The sequence below is a fragment of the Carcharhinus amblyrhynchos genome, chromosome 21 (assembly GCF_965287045.1).
Source record: "Carcharhinus amblyrhynchos chromosome 21, sCarAmb.v2.hapA, whole genome shotgun sequence".
Taxonomy (NCBI): domain Eukaryota; kingdom Metazoa; phylum Chordata; class Chondrichthyes; order Carcharhiniformes; family Carcharhinidae; genus Carcharhinus; species Carcharhinus amblyrhynchos.
Window position 1 is genome coordinate 33967953 of NC_137344.1, and position 13695 is coordinate 33981647.

The 13695-nt window shown below is 45.3% G+C and overlaps 1 protein-coding gene across 6 annotated transcripts in view; it reads left to right on the plus strand.

The window, feature by feature from the left end:
* The window catches only part of LOC145356351 (myosin-10), a 164250-nt gene that overhangs the window by 117530 nt on the left and 33025 nt on the right, over positions 1–13695 (plus strand). For all 6 annotated transcript variants that reach the window (XM_080208998.1, XM_080209000.1, XM_080208999.1 and 3 more), the window contains 5 exons: positions 1980–2088; positions 2405–2536; positions 3192–3398; positions 4050–4187; positions 7592–7715. In XM_080208998.1, the coding sequence (XP_080065124.1) occupies positions 1980–2088; positions 2405–2536; positions 3192–3398; positions 4050–4187; positions 7592–7715 (710 nt within the window). The remainder of the gene's footprint in view (positions 1–1979; positions 2089–2404; positions 2537–3191; positions 3399–4049; positions 4188–7591; positions 7716–13695) is intronic.

A 13695-nucleotide genomic window follows, 5' to 3' on the forward strand; every position in this document is an offset into this window, starting at 1 on the left:
TGACCTGACCTTGCTTGGAGGAACTTGGGATGGGATGATTGCCTTCTGACAACTGCACCCATATTTGTGTGCTCGGTATAGTGCTAGCCAGTGGAGAGTTTCCCTGATTTCAGTTTACTAGGGTTCCTTGATGCTTTACTCGGTTAAACACTGCCTTGTTACTAAGGCCCATAACTGTCACTTCATATCTGGAGTTCAGCTTTTTTACCCATGTTTGGACCAAAGCTTTAATGAGATCTGAGGCCAAATGCTCCTGACTGAACACAAATTGAGAGCCAGTTAGTAGGTTATTGGTAGGTTGATATTGATGTCAACAACAATTTCCATTGCTTTAATTGCGAGTAATCTGATGGAGCAGAAAGTAGTTTGATAGTAAGGGTAAAGTAAGATGTGGCAGGCCATAAGATTACAGAAAGTGGTGCAATTTTGTTCTGGCTTTGGTTGACAGCTCTTCCTGAATGTCCAACCTTGAGTTGTTAAATCTGTTCTGAATCACACCATTGTGTGGCAGTGCCACACAACACACTAGGGTATCTTTAATATGAAGATGGGACTTTTTTTTCAAGAGCTATGCAGTGGCCACTCTTACCAATACTGTCATGGACAGTATCTGTGAAAGGTAGTTGGTGAGGACAAGGTGAGTTGGTTTTTCCCCTCATATGATGTTCTTAGTCATCACTGTCCCAGTCTCAGATGTGTCCTTTGGGACTTGGTCAGTAGTTGTGCTACCTGAGCCATTCTTGGTGATAGATGTTGAAGACCCCATCCAGAATACCTTCTGCACTTTGTTTTTGCATCTGGTGTTTAACGTGGAGAAATACTCATTCATCAGCTGAGACGGGGTTGTAGTTGTTAATCAGCAGGAAGATTCCTTGCTCATGTTTGACATGATGCCACGATACTTCATGTCTGACATCGATATTGAGGAATCCCAGGTCCGGTCCCTTCCAACTGTAAACCCTTGAGTCACCATCTCTCGTGGCTCTGTCCTCTGTGGGACAGAACCTACCCAGTTCCAGTGACTGAGTCTGAGATACTGGCTGAAAGGCGCAGTTGAGTAAGACAATGTTGCTGGGTTGTCTGTTGGATAGCAAACCACTGTAGCCGCTTGCCAAGCGTTTAACCATGGACCAATCCAATGGAAGTCCATGATTGCCATATCTTAGGATATGGAACCTGAAGGAGAAGGAGGCTATTGGACAACCCTGCTCGGTTTTGGCCAAAAAAAGAAGTTCGACAAACATTGCTGTGTATACTGGACTGGATGTGTTTTTGCGAGTAAATCTAATGCCTTCAGGAATGATTACCTGAGTTTAGGTATGAGTGGTGTTGGCAGATGACTAACCAAGGAGAAATTACAGATTATTCTGATCCCGTTCTCTTGCCCTTCAGAAACACTGACTTTTATTTTAACTGCTTCCTAGTTGGAATGCTGTATGCCACTCTGAGCTGAATCCTGCCAACTCGGACAAGAGAATGAAGCTGCAAGTTGTGATTAACCCTTGAAGCCACTAGGAGAATTGTCTTTTCTTTTGGCCATCTCTGCCTGGCCAGCATTTATTGCCCATCCCTAATTGCCCTTTTTCAGGGGGCAGTTGAGAATTGACTAATATTGCTGTGGCTCTGGAGTTGCATGTAGACCAGACTGGGGAAGTATGACAGATTTCCTTTCCTAAAGGATATTGGTGAACCGAAAGGGTGTTTTCCAACAATGATTGCATTGCCATCAGTAAATTCTTAATTCCAGATATTTTGTATTGAATTCATATTCCACCATCTGCTGTGGTGGGATTCAAATCTGGGTCCCCAGAACATTAGTTGAGTTTCTGGATTAATTGTCCAGCAAAATACCACTAAGTCATTGCCTCACCATTGGCTGTGATCCAATGTTAAGACTCAACAGTAGTATAATCTGGTGTAAGTGAACACTGTCAGCTAAGTGATTTCTAAATTTGTGCCCCTCGTCTCTTTTTCCTCAGAGCATTTTCAAGGAAACAGCAACAGTTGAGTGCGCTGAAGGTTCTGCAGAGGAACTGTGCTGCTTACCTGAAGCTCAGACACTGGCAGTGGTGGCGGCTCTTCACTAAGGTTGGACTTGCTTTCTTCCCATTATGTTTCCACAAAGAAAGACCAACGCGAGTTACAATTAGGAGATCATCTTTTCAAGATTACGATGCAGACGTGTAGATGTTTGCAGTTGGCTAGAAGATTACTGACATTTTTCTCCAAGTGTATTTCATGACTGACATCTTCAAAACAATCTTGGCCAGATATTCAAGATGGATTTGAAGCGTTTGGTTTTTGTTTGAAAAGGAATGTCGGCAGTGATTGTCACACTTTCTATATGCAATGAGATGCATGTGGGTAAGCCACCATTTGCCATTTTTCAAATTCTCCTTTTCAGGTGAAGCCGTTGCTGCAGGTGACTCGGCAGGAGGAGGAGTTGTTATCTAAAGAGGATGAGTTGACTAAAGTGAAAGAGAAGCACGTAAAGGTGGAGGCCGATCTTACCGCAATGGCGAGAAAGCATCAGCAGGTTTGTGGAGCCTTTATAAGACAGTATGAATAAGATTATTGCACAGGGATTTGTCTCTCTATCCCCTTAGAATCTAATTGAGATTGAGGAAATAACAAAGTGGGAAGAAAATGGGTGGAAGGCAACATAAGTAAGTTAATCACACAATTCCTACAGTGCAGGAGGAGGCCCATCAGGCTTGCACCGACTCTCAGAGAATCCCCATGTATTTACCCCGCTAACCTGCACGGCTTTGGATTGTGGGAAGAAACTAGAGCACCCGGAAGAACCCATGCAGACATGGAGAATGTGCAAACCCCGCAGTCACCCTAGCCTGGAATTGAACCCTGGTCTCTGGCGCTAAGGCAGCAGTGCTAACCACTGTCACTGTGCTGTTAATGGGAAACAAAGTGGCTGTTTTTATTTGATGGTTTTCCCGTTGCTTGGGTTCAGACAATCCACAATGGGTTTATATGCCAATTTATATCTGGTATATAACTACTTTGAATGTCTATGGGTTTTTGGTCCCAATAATAAATACTGATTAAGCATTAACTTAAGAGCTGTGTTGAGTGCTACTTGCGTCTATGTTGCATCTTTTCCGTTTGAGCTGCCCATTTTGGGGCACCATACAGGTTTTAACATGTAACTAAATGTAGTGAATGCTCTTGTGTAGCTAATTGAAGAGAAGAACATTCTGGCTGAACAGCTCCAAGCTGAGACAGAACTCTTTGCAGAAGCTGAGGAAATGCGAGCGCGCTTGGCCAACAAGAAGCAAGAACTGGAAGAAATCCTGCATGATTTGGAAGCAAGAGTGGAGGAAGAGGAGGAAAGAAACCAACAGATGCAGAACGAAAAAAAGAAAATGCAACAACACGTTCAGGTGCATGCATTAGGGTGATAAGATGGCAATTTGGGGACAGGAGGGGCAGTAAGAGGTTTTGGTGGTGGAACCTAGGTGCATATCCCAACTAGACTGAAACAAAAGGTTCCTTGCATCTGAAGCTCCTAATATAATTGGATAATTCCAGTCCAGACCTCTAATTATGGCAATAAAATGGCTATTTCATCATTGATGTGTAACCCACAACCATGTTTTGCAGTTGAGGGGAAAGTTGCTGGAAAAACTTCTATTTCCACTAGATATTCAAAAATTAGACTAGTATGATTCAAAAGATCAAATGCAAATAACATTGTACTTTGACATGACTGCAAGTTTGTTCTTTCTTTCTCCCTCCTGCAGACCCCCACCATCTTATTTTTTCCTCCCTCCAATCTATCTATCATAAATGTTTTGCCATGCCAAAACACTTCACAAATATACCTCTTCAGTGTCATTTTGAATATCAATTTAATGTAAAAGTCTTTAGACTGGGAATCTTATGCCAGCGTGATACTTGTTAGCTGGCTGTGATGTTCTTAAGCAAGGTTGCTTAACCAATTCCGATCTAACTTCGTGTTTTTAAAAAAAAGCAGTCAAGGGCACAAACCTGTAATCATTAGTTGACTGATGTTTTCTCTGCATCGTAACCAGGATCTGGAGGAGCAGCTTGATGAAGAGGAAGGAGCTCGACAGAAGCTCCAGCTTGAGAAAGTAACAGCTGAAGCTAAAATTAAGAAAATGGAAGAGGATGTCTTGCTGTTAGAAGACCAGAATTCAAAGTTGGCCAAAGTGAGTTGCAGTATATATAATTACAGTTGCAAAACTGTGTTTTCCAAAATTTGTAGCAATTTCTAATGTACCATTATAAGATAAACAGAAATCAGTGGTTCAAGTCAAAGATGTTTTCTCCATCTTCATTTTAATTAACAGTAATGATATTGCCTGGATATTCTGGTGGTTGAATTGTGCTGCTCAGTTACTATTTTCCGAACCTCCATTTAGGGCATCCTATTCCCCCTGTCCCTTTCAATATTCAATTGCTCTTTATTTATTTGGAGGGGTTTTTGTCCACCGAACAATCATCCCAACATTTGGTAAATTATTTTGCGTTTGGCTTACAAATAAGGGGTAGAAGTACTTCTAACCAACCAGAGATCACATTAAAGATTACCATTTTACTCCATTCTGATTTGAATTCTAGCTAACAGGATTAACGGGAATGGTTACTTGAGTGGTGACGCTACTGGATTAGTAACCCAGAGGCCTGGACTTGTGACAGATCTCACCGTGGCAGTTGGCGAATTCGGGGTAGGAGTAGACCTGCTCAGCCAGTCAGTATGATCATAGCTGATCTGGTTTTGGCCTTGACTCCACATTCCAGTCCAGTTACTAAATCTGGAGCAAAAAGCTAGGTCTGAATTGTGCAGGCCACTCAAGTTGGGATAACAGGCAGCTGGACTTATAAACTAGGGCATTATGCCATCAGCAGTGTGCATATTGCCAGCCTGCCTGCTCCCACCATGACTTTACAAGTACCATCAGATGGGTCACCCATTCAGGAGCCAGTTGAGGCCATTAGTTGGCCATTAATTGATTTGATGGGTGCTGGGAGAGATCAGCGCACAACGTGCAACCTGGCAAGTTTAACCCTGCTAGCTGGTTAGTGTGGCTAGGACGTGTGCCTCATGCTAACCTCTCTCCACAGATTTACCTCCAACTGCATCCCACCTCCAGTCACTGCCCAATAAATTAGGCCCCTAAACAAGACACTGGCTCACCTCCAGTATTTATGGTGCTGGGAGCCTTCCCTCAGTGTATAACCTGAAAGAATGTTCTCCATGGTGGCAGAGTCTGGAACTGGAGATCATGGTTTACCCCATATCCTCAAACTTTTTAGGATTAAGGTGTAGGAAAAATTTCTTCACACTCAATGGAATCTGCAGAATTCACCACCACAGAAAATAATTAAGGCTAAAATGTTGTGATATCAAGTAGAAATTGGAAATAGATCTTGGGGCTTAAGGGATCAAAGGATATGGGGGAAGGTGACATCAGGATATTGAATTTGAATGGTGGAGCAGGCTTGAAGGACCGAATGGCGGTCTCCTGCTTTTATTTTCTGTTTCTATAATCCAACTCTTGGTCTCAGTGCAGGTGACTGTATAGCTACCCATTTTCATTAAGATCAGTCTGGTTCACAGATTTCCTTCAGGGAAAGAAACCTGCCATCTTTACCTGGTCTGGCCTACACGTGGCTCCAGAGCCACAGCAATGTGGTTGACTCTTAACTGTCCTTTGAAATGGCCGAACAAGCTACTCAGTTCAAGAGCAATAGGAGACAGGCAACAAATGCTGGCCTTGTTGGTGACACCACATCTCAAAAGTTGTTTTCCTACTTAGAGTCGCTTTGGATTTTATTGGTTTAGGAATAGTTAGGAATTTCACAGGAAGACGTGAATAATTTGCTGGGTGTTAGCGATGGAAAGGTGGTAGGAGTGGAGGGTCTCAATGACGTTGTTGTTACTAGAGAGGTGGTGCTCGACAGACTGGAGGGACTGATTGTAGACAAGTCCCCAGGACCGGATGGAATGCATCCGAGGGTTCTGAAAGAAATGGCGGAGGTGATAGTGGATGCCTTGGTGGTTATTTTCCAGACATTGCTGGATTCCGGGGAAGTGCCGGAAGATTGGAAAGCGGCTAATGTTACGCCGTTGTTTAAGAAGGGTGCCAGGCAAAAGGCAGGGAATTATAGGCCAGTTAGTTTAACGTCTGTAGGTAAAATGTTAGAATCTGTCATCAAGGAGGAAATAGCGAGGCATCTTGAGGGGAATTGCTTGATAGAGCAGACGCAGCACGGTTTCGTTAAGGGGAAGTCGTGTCTGACAAATTTATTGGAGTTCTATGAGGATGTGTCTAGGGCGGTGGATAGAGGAGAGCCGGTGGATGTGGTCTGTCTTGATTTTCAGAAGGCGTTTGACAAGGTACCTCAAGAGGTTATTGCAGAAGGTAAAGGGGCATGGAGTTGAGGGTAGGGTGTTAGCGTGGATAGAGGATTGGTTGTCAAATAGGCAGAGAGTGGGGGTCAATGGGTGCTATTCAGATTGGCGGTTGGTGACTAGTGGATTGCCCCAGGGATTGGTGCTGGGGCCTCAGCTATTTACCGTTTATATAGTTGATCTGGAGGAGGGAACCGAGTGTGTGGTGTCGAAATTTGCTGATGACACCAAGATTGGGGGAACGGCAAATTGCGCGGAGGGTGTGGCGAGTTTGCAGAAGGATCTAGATAGGCTGGGCAAATGGGCCAGGAAATGGCAAATGGAATTTAATGTTGGCAAGTGCGAGGTGGTCCACTTTGGTAGGAAGGACTATTTCTTACGTGGCGAAAAACTGCAGCAGGTGACGGTGCAGAGGGACCTCGGGGTCCTTGTGCATGAGTCGCAAAAACCCAGCCTGCAGGTGCAGCAGGTAGTCAGGAAGGCTAATGGGATGCTGGCCTTCATAGCGAGGGGGATTGAATATAAAAGTAGGGAGGTCTTGCTGCAGCTGTATAGAGCATTGGTGAGGCCGCAGCTGGAGTACTGTGTGCAGTTTTGGTCGCCGTACTTACGCAAGGATATTTTGGCCTTGGAGGGAGTGCAGAGGAGGTTTACTAGGCTGATGCTGGAGTTGAGGGGGTTGAGCTATGAGGAGAGGCTGAATAAATTAGGCTTGTACTCGTTAGAGTTTAGAAGAATGAGGGGAGATCTCATTGAGACGTATAAGATGATGAATGGGATGGATAGGATAGAGGTGGAGAGACTCTTCTCGCTTAGAAAGGACAGTAGGACTAGGGGGCACAGTCTCAAGATAAAGGGGGAGGCGGTTTAGAACGGAGTTGAGGAGGAACTTCTTCACTCAAAGGGTGGTGAATCTCTGGAATTCTCTGCCCGTTGAGGTGGTGGAGGCTGCCTCGCTAAATATTTTCAAGACGTGGGTTGATGGGTTTTTGATAAGAGAGGGGATTAAGGGTTATGGGGAGAGGGCGGGAATGTGGAACTGAACCACTTCAGATCAGCCATGATCTTATTGAATGGCGGGGCAGGCTCGAGGGGCTAGATGGCCTACTCCTGCTCCTATTTCTTATGTTCTTAATATGAAAATCACTTGTAGTGTTAAGTATTAACTTCATTCGAAATATTGCTTTCCTAAAATAGGAGAAGAAATTGTTTGAAGACCGGATTTCTGAATTTACCTCTCAACTGGCGGAGGAGGAGGAAAAGGCCAAGAATTTGGGTAAAATCAAGAACAAGCAGGAAATGATGATTACAGATTTAGAAGGTGAGAAGACCTCAGTGGGAAATTCATTCCAACGTGGTGACCAAAATTTCTATATTGAACAGAAAATAACCAGTGTAACCAAAACACACGATTGATCCTCGGAATGCGCTGGATCTGAATTTAGATGCAGCTGGTGCACTGCTTCATAAAGTCGACTTTATAAACAGAAAATGCAGCCAAGTTAACCTCATGAAGGAAGGGTGTTAGTATTTGCAGTCTAAATTATTGTCTGATTTCGGTAATCAGCAGTGGTAATGGTGCTGGTGCAAAAGGAAAGGAACGTTAAATTAATCGTACATGGCTTTCAGATGGCGTTGGCTTGCAGAGCATAATGGTCTTTTGATGCAGTGAACTAACTATGTCTTTGATCCTTTGGTGATGGCTTTTTAAGATTTTGTATTCCTGTTCTGTCATTAGGTTGCTGAATTACACTTGGCAATATAGTTCTTGGCATGGCTTCAAGCCTGTAGCTTTGTGCAAGTAACCACCTCTTCTGTATGAATGTTGGTGGTATGTTTGACACGGGGGTGGGGCATCATTCCAAAGATGTGGGGGTTAGGTGGACTGGCCATGCTAAATTGCCACTTTGTGTTGGGGGACTAGCAGTTTGAGTTAATGTATTAGTGTCATAAGTAGGCTTGCGTTAACACTGCTATGAAGTTACTGTGAAAATCCCCTCTGGTAAATACTTGGGGTTAAGGGGATAGAGCCTGGGTGGGATTGTTGTCAAAGAAAACTCAATTGGCCAGCTGGCCTACTTCTGTCCTGTAGAGATTCAATGATTCTATGATCGTTGTCAAATGCTGGGGCATTGAGTTTAAAAACTGACAGGTTATGTTGCAGCTTTATAGAATCTTATTTAGACCACACTCTGAATATAGTGTTCAATTCTGGTCACCACACTACCAGAAGGATATGGAGGCTTTGGAGAGGATAAAGAAAAGATTTACCAGGATGTTGCCTGGTATGGAGGGCATTAGCTATGAGGAGAGGTTGGTTTGTTGTCTGAATGGTGGGGATTGAGGGGTGAGCCGATAGACGTCTGCAAGATTGAGGGCCGTGGATAGTCAGAAGCTTTTTCCCAGGGTGAAAGAATTGATACTAGAGGGCTTGGATTTAAGGGGCAAGGTTTAAAGGAGATGTATGAGGCATGGTTTTTTTATATAGAGGAGAGTGGGTGCATAGAGCTCGCTGCTAGGGGAAGTAGTGGAAGCAGATACGATAGTGACTTTTAAGGGATGTCTTGATAAAATATGTGAATAGAATGGGAATATGTTTCTATAATCCAATTCTTGGTCTCAATGCAGGTGACTGTATAGCTACCCATTTTCATTTAAGATCAGTCTAATTCATTCATTTCCTTCTTTACCTGGTCTGACCTATATGTGACTCCAGAGCCACAGCAATGAGGTTGACTTTTAACTGTCCTTTTGAAATGGCTGAACAAGCTACTCAGTTCAAGAGCACTAGGAGACAGGCAACAAGACAGGGATACGGATGCACAGGATTGAGGGTGATTTTGCGGTTTGGATCAGGAATTGGCTAGCTGATAGACAGAGGGTGGTGGTTGATTGGAAATATTCAACCTGGAGTGTAGTTACTAGCGGTGTACTGCAGGGATCTGTTCTGGGGCCACTGCTGTTTGTCATTTATAAAAATGATAAACGATGAGGGTGTAGAAGGATGGGTTAGTAAATATGCGGATGACACTAAGTCGGAGTTGTAGACAGAGGATGGATGTTACAGTTTGCAGAGGGACGTAGATAAGCTGCAGAGCTGGGCTGAGAGGTGGCAATTGGAGTTTAATGCAGAAAAGTGAGGTAATTCACTTTGGAAGGAGTAACAGGATTACGGAGTATTGGGCTAATGGAAAGACTCTTGGTAGTGTGGATGAGCAGAGAGATCTTGGTGTACATGTGCATAGACCCCTGAAAGTTGGCACCCAGGTTGATAAGGTTGTTAAGAAGGCGTACGGTGTGTTAGCTTTTATTGGTAGAGGGTTTAAATTTCGGAGCCGAGGGATCATGTTGCAGCTGTACAAAACTCTGGTGCGGCCACACTTGGAGTTTTGCATACAGTTCTGGTCACCGCATTGTAAGAAAGATGTGGAAGCATTGGAAAGGGTGCAGAGGAGATTTACCAGGATGTTGCCTGGTATGGTGGGAAGGTCTTATGAGGAAAGGCTGAGGGACTTGAGGTTGTTTTCGTTAGAAGATTAAGAGGTGACCTAATTGAAGCATACAGGATGATCGGAGGATTAGGGTGGACAGTGAGAGCCTTTTTCCTCAGGTGGTGATGGCTAACACGAGGGGACGTGGCTTTAAATTTGAGGGGTGATAAGTATAGGACGTGTCAGAGGTAGGTTCTTTACTCAGGATGTGGAATGCCCTGCCTGCAGCAGTAGTGGACTTGCCAACTTTAAGGGTATTTAAATGGTCATTGGATAGGCAAATGGATAATATTGGAATAGTAGGGTCATTTAGATTGCAGCACCGACCAGTGGCACCATTGAGGGCTGAAGGGCCTGTACTGCGTTGTAATGTTCTGTGGTCCCCAGAAGGTTAGGTGGTATTAGTTCAGATGGGCAGCATAGTCAGTGCAGACTTGGAGGGCTGAAGGGTGTGTTCCTGTGCTGTAATTTTCTTTTGTTCTTTATATTCTTGTCCTAATGCAAGTATTCTAATGTGCCCCTTTTCCATCAAAGCTTGTTGGAAATGAGAATTGCCTGTTTCAAATTGAATTTCTTCCCTCCAGATTAAGTTGTTTGCTGGAGCAGAGAGACAGATAAGAAATTACCTGTTTAAAAACCTGTTTAAATAAGTTTAAAGCACTTTCGTAGTTAGAACTGTTTAAATCATTTAAAAGCATTTTTGCGGGCTTTTTGTATCTACCGCTTTAAGAATTCTAAGGAAGTGGATAGCAGGGAGTTGTGGGGGAACAGGCTTTAAAACAGCGCCAGGTTTAAAAGGAGGCCTGGTGTAGACAGCGGGCAGTGTCGGAGCAGGAAGCAGAGTGAGCTATTAGGGCTTAGGAGCAAAAGGGCTGGGGAGAAAAAGGGCCAGGTAAGTCCGTGTTGAAATTTTCAATATTACTACAGTGAATAATGGAGGGGCATGTGATGTGTTGTTTCTGTATGATGTGGGAGCTGGTGGACCCCAGGGTCCTTCCCAGTGACCATGTCTGCAGTTAGTGCAGGTTGCTGGAGGAGCTCCAGCTCAAGGTAGATGAGCTGGCCTCTGAGCTACAGACACTGAGGCTCATCAGGGGGAGAGAGGGTGCTATTGTCAATGGGGTGCAAGTGACATCCACCCCCCCTTAGACTGGCTAACTCTAAGGGTCAGAAACAAGAGGGGGCTGCTGAGCGGAGGAAGGAGGGTGGGGAGTGGATGCCTCAGCCTCTCAATCTGCATAACAGGTTTGAGGTTCTTGTTTCAAGTCTGGACGAGAACGAGGGAGGTGAGGTTGGTGAGCAAACTGCACACAGTACAGTGATGCAGACGCAGGACGTAGGCAAAGAGAAGGTGAAAAGGAACGTAGTAGTAATTGGGGACAGTGGGGTGAAGGGTATTGACACTGTCCTTTGTCACAATGACAAAGTGCACAGAAGGGTGTGTTGTCTGCCTGGCGCTCGGGTCCGCGATGTCGCATCTGGGCTGCAGAGGAACCTGGAGTGGGAGGGTGAGAATCTGGTCGTTGTAGTACATGTGGGTGCCAACGACATAGGCAAAATGCGAACTGAGGATCTGGGGAGGGAGTATGAAAAGCTGGGAATGGAATTAAAAAGTAGAACTGACAAGGTGGTTATCTCTGGGCTACTGCCTGAACTGAGTGCGGACGGGTGTAAGGTTAATGAGATTAAGGAAGTGAATGGGTGGCTCAGGGATTGGTGTGGGAGGAATGGGTTTGAATTTATGGGGCATTGGCATCAGTATTGGGGTAGGTGGGACCTGTTCAGGTGGGATGGGGTTGGTCTGAACCATGCTGGGACCAGAGTCCTGGCGAATCGTGTAAATAGGACTGTAGACAGGGCTTTAAACTAATTAAGGGGGGGGGGGGAAGGGTACGAGGGTAGGTGACATTACAGGGTCGAAAGTTAAGGAGGGTACAGGTGAGGGAAGAGGCCGAGGATGTCCCAATAATAAAGGGAGTGGGGGGCGTGAGTATGGTTGGTGGCGTTCTGGCAAATAGGGTCCAGGTGAAGGCTGGGATGAAGGCACTTTATCTGAATGCACAAAGCATTCGGAATAAAGTGGATGAGTTGGTGGCGCAGATCGACACAAATGGATATGATCTGGTGGCCATTACAGAGACGTGGCTGCAAGGTGACAGGGACTAGGAGCTGAATGTCCAGGGGTATCAAGTGTTTAGGAAGGATAGGCAGGAGGGAAAAGGGGGGGGCGTAGCTCTGCTGATTAAGGATAGCATCACGGTGGTAGCAAGGGATGATATAGGAACCAAAGAGCAGAACGTGGAATCGTTGTGGGTGGAGATTAGGAACAGCAAAGGGAGGAAGACGCTGGTGGGTGTCGTCTATAGGCCCCCGAATAATGATCTGGAGGTGGGGCGGGCTGTTAAAGTGCAAGTAAGTGTGGCGTGCAGGAATGGGACGGCCGTAGTTACGGGGGATTTCAATCTACATATTGATTGGTCGACCCATGTTGGACGTGGTGGGCTCGGAGGAGTTCTTGGAATGCTGCCGGGATAGTTTCCTTGAACAGTGTGTTGGAGCCGACAAGGGAGCGAGCTATCTTGGATCTGGTGTTATGTAATGAGGCGGGTAGAATTAGGGACCTTGTGGTGAAGGATCCTCTTGGGGAGAGTGATCATTGTATGGTGGAATTTCTGGTGCAGATGGAGGAGGAGAAAGTGGGTTCCCGGACACGCGTCCTTTGTTTGAACAGAGGGAAGTATGGTAGGATGAGAGAAGAATTGGCGAATGTTGACTGGGGGAGCGCGTTGGAGGGTAGGTCTGCTGAGGAGCAGTGGAGGATCTTTAAGGAGATCTTTCTTGGTGCTCAGCAGAAATTATTCCGATGGTTAAAAAGGACCATAGGAGGAGAGGTAATAAGCTGTGGATAACGAAGGAGGTGAAGGAAAGTGTTAAATTAAAAGCGGAGGCGTTTAGAGTAGCTAAGAGTAGTGGGCGAGAAGAGGATTGGGAGAGGTTTAAATGTCAACAAAGATTGACAAAGAAGTTGATAAAGAAGGGTAGGAGAAACTGAAGCTGGGCTAGCGCTTGCTATAAAAAGGATAGCAAGAGTTTTTATATAAAAAGGAAGAGGCTGGCTAGGGTGAATGTTGGACCCTTAGAGGATGAGAGGGGGGACTTAGTGGTAGGGGATGGGGAAATGGCTGAGGTCTTGAATAACTTTTTTGGTTTGGTCTTCATGGAGGAAGACGTGAATAATTTGCCGGGTGTTAGAGATGGAAAGGTGGTAGGACTGGAGGGTCTCAATGACATTACTGTTACTAGAGAGGTGGTGCTCGACAGACTGGAGGGACTGATTGTGGACAAGTCCCCAGGACCGGATGGAATGCATCCGAGGGTTCCGAAAGACATGGTGGAGGTGATAGTGGATGCCTTGGTGGTTATTTTCCAAATGGCGCTGGATTCCGGGGAAGTGCCGGAAGATTGGAAAACGGCTAATGTTATGCCGTTGTTTAAGAAGGGTGGCAGGCAAAGGGCAGGGAATTATAGGCCGGTTAGTTTAACATCTGTTGTAGGTAAAATGTTAGAATCCGTCATCAAGGAGGAAATAGCGAGGCATCTTGAAGGGAATTGCTTGATAGAGCAGACGCAGCACGGTTTCGTTAAGGGGAAGTCGTGTCTGACAAATTTACTGGAGTTCTATGAGGATGTGTCTAGGGCAGTGGATAGAGGAGAGCCGGTGGATGTGGTCTGTCTTGATTTTCAGAAGGTGTTTGACAAGGTACCTCAAGAGGTTATTGCAGAAGGTAAGGGGGCATGGAGTTGAGGGTA